Source organism: Entamoeba nuttalli (genome assembly GCF_000257125.1).
Source record: "Entamoeba nuttalli P19 unplaced genomic scaffold asmbl_4407, whole genome shotgun sequence".
NCBI lineage: Eukaryota > Evosea > Mastigamoebida > Endamoebidae > Entamoeba > Entamoeba nuttalli.
The window spans coordinates 1-2,920 of NW_008576770.1; the positions used below are offsets into that span (position 1 = coordinate 1).

A 2,920-nucleotide genomic window follows, 5' to 3' on the forward strand; every position below is an offset into this window, starting at 1 on the left:
AAAAAAAACGAAAACTGAGAAAAGGAAATACTAATATTATGACTGAGCAACAACAAAATAATCAATCAACTATTAGTATTAAAGACACTAAGATTGCTGATATGGAAAATGTTGAAGATACAATAAGTAGAATAGAAGGGTTACCAGGAATAGTTGCAAAAAAAATATTAATTTTAGTAAAGTATTTATGGATAATAATACCATGTTTATTAGTAATAACATATGTGTTGTGTGTGTATTTTATTATGAAATATTTTTATTTCAATTGGTCATGGACTGAAAGATTATTTTGGTTTTATTTTGAATTACATTACACATATTATCAAATATTTTGGTCATTCTTTAAATGTCATTTTGTTCAACCTAAAGAAATTGATTTAGGATATGAAAGAAATTTATTATATGATAGTGAAGAAGTATGTAGTATATGTAATAAACCAAGACCTGCAAGAACACATCATTGTGGATTTTGTAAACGATGTATAACAAAATATGATCATCATTGTTCATGGATGAGTGCATGTATTGGATATCATAATGCAAAATATTTCTTTTTATTTATGGTAGGATGTTTTAGAGGAATGTTAATTTGTGATACTCATTTATGGTATATTTGGAAAATGTATTACTCAAATGATACTTTTCCATTTTGGACTACATTAATATTATCATTATTCTTCTTTAATATTACAATGGTAATGATTCTTCAAGTTCTATTAAATAGTATTTGTTTTTCACTCAATTTAACAATGATGGAACTTGTAGTTTATTTAGGACAATGTTTTAAGAATAAAACCATTTTTATTTCATTACCATATTACAAATCATTATCTGAAAATTGGCATGAAGCACTTCATCTTCCAAAACATTTACCTATTATTTTAGGCTTCATTCCTTATGACTTTAAGAATAAAGAACATCAAGAATAATTTATTTGATTTACTAAAAACAAAAATTTTTAATTATTAATTAATTATCTTCATCATCAAGATCCATATCTTTCAATAACATATTCTTATAATCATTAAAGTCTCCATCAAATCGTTCTACAGTACCATTTCCTTTAACAACCCAAATTTCTTCACATGCAGATTCAATCATATGTTGATGATGTGAAATTAATACTAATCCACCTCCAAAAGTGGATAATCCTTCAATTAATGATTCAATTGAGTCTGCATCAAGATGATTTGTAGGTTCATCAAGAAGTAATAAATGTGGTTTTTTCCAACAAATTTCAGCAAAAACTAATCTACTTTTTTGACCACCTGATAATGTTTGTATTTGTTGTTTTGGAGTATCTCCTTTTAATCCAAATCTTCCAAGGAATTGTCTAATTTCTTGAATTTGAGCTGATGGGAATGTTTTTTGCATATATTCTATAGAAGAAATATCCATAGGTAATTGGTCAACATGATGTTGATGGAATCTACCAATTCTTAATTGTCTATCACGAGTAATAAATCCTGTTGTTTCTTTTAATTCTCCATCAATTAATTTCATTAATGTAGATTTACCTGTTCCATTTGGTCCAACTAATCCAATTCTACTTTTAAGATAAATTCCAAATTGTAAATCTCTAAAAATTGGTTGTTTTGCTCCTTCATATTTAAATGAAACTTCATCAAATTGAACAGCACAAGTATCAAAATCTCCTGGATCAGGAAATTCAAATACAGGTGCTTTTCCTTCTAATTCTTTACTTGCTTTTTCTTGTTTTGTTAATTGAACTTTTACTTTTTTCTTTTCTTCTCCTTTTTTCTTTGCTTTTTGTTGTTCTGCCTTTTCGATTCTTTTTTTCTTTTCATCTGAATTTTTTTTCATTTCTAATGCTTTTAAGAAACTACCATAATCACCTCTATATGTTGTTAATGTTTGATTAGTAAAATGAACAATATGATCACATACATTATTTAAAAATGATGTATCATGTGAAACAAGTAATAATGATTTTTTCCAATTCATTAAATAATGTTCTAACCAAATAACTGCATTTAAATCAAGATGATTTGTTGGTTCATCTAAAATTAATAAATCTGGTTGTAAAAATAATGCCGTAGCTAATGAAATTCTCATTCTCCATCCTCCTGAATATTCTTTAGTTGTTTTAGTTTTCATTTCATCTTCTGCAAATCCAAGTCCTTTTAATATTTTTAATGCTCTTGGTTCTGCTTTACTTGCTTCAATTTCTTTCATTCTTTCATAAATATCATTTAAATCATATGGTGGTTCTATATCTTCTTCTTCTATACTTTCTTCATGTTCTTCATTTTCTGGTTTTTTATCTTTTTCTGCTAATAATCTTTTTTCTTCATTAATTAACCATAATCTTTCAATATCTGCTTGTAATACTGTTTCTAATGGTGTTAATTCATTTCCTGGAACTTCTTGTTGAACATGTAAAATTCTAATATTTGCTGGAATATTAGCAAATGGAGTACCACTTTCTCTTCCTGAAATTGCACACATTAATACTGATTTACCAATTCCATTTTTTCCAACTAATCCATATTTTGATCCAAATCCCATTGTTAATGATGAATTATTAAGAAGAACTTTTCCTGGTACTTGTAATGTAAAATTTTCTATTTTAATATCCTTTGCTTTATCTTTATTACTACTTGAAAATGATGTTCCTTTTAAAAATACATAATCTGGCCATGCTTTACTTTCTGTTCCTTGTTTTCCAACTGAAACAATAGCACTATCTTTTGATCTTGTATTATATTTAACTTCTCCTTCTTCATTAACAAGTGGTGTAATATCATTTCCTTCTTTTTGAAGAGTTTTAGACTTTTTTGTATTTTTTTCTCCTTTAACTCGTTTAACTTTTTCTTTAGTTACTTTTTTAGCTTTAGGCATTATTATATTGTTATTTCTCAGTTATATTTCTCTTTTATTTCTTACTTTTTAGGGTTGT

At 26.4% G+C, this 2,920-nt stretch overlaps 2 protein-coding genes across 2 annotated transcripts; one reads left to right on the forward strand and one right to left on the reverse strand.

The window, feature by feature from the left end:
- Positions 1–38: 38 nt before the first annotated feature.
- ENU1_102940 (DHHC zinc finger domain containing protein) lies at positions 39–929 on the forward strand (the record flags this gene model as incomplete). Its single annotated transcript, XM_008859369.1, has 1 exon — positions 39–929. One exon carries the CDS (start codon positions 39–41, stop codon positions 927–929), a length of 891 nt encoding a protein of 296 aa, XP_008857591.1.
- A 40-nt stretch (positions 930–969) lies between these two features.
- ENU1_102950 (ATP-binding cassette protein, putative) lies at positions 970–2,862 on the reverse strand (the record flags this gene model as incomplete). Its single annotated transcript, XM_008859370.1, has 1 exon — positions 970–2,862. One exon carries the CDS (start codon positions 2,860–2,862, stop codon positions 970–972), a length of 1,893 nt encoding a protein of 630 aa, XP_008857592.1.
- Between the last annotated feature and the right edge of the window lie 58 nt (positions 2,863–2,920).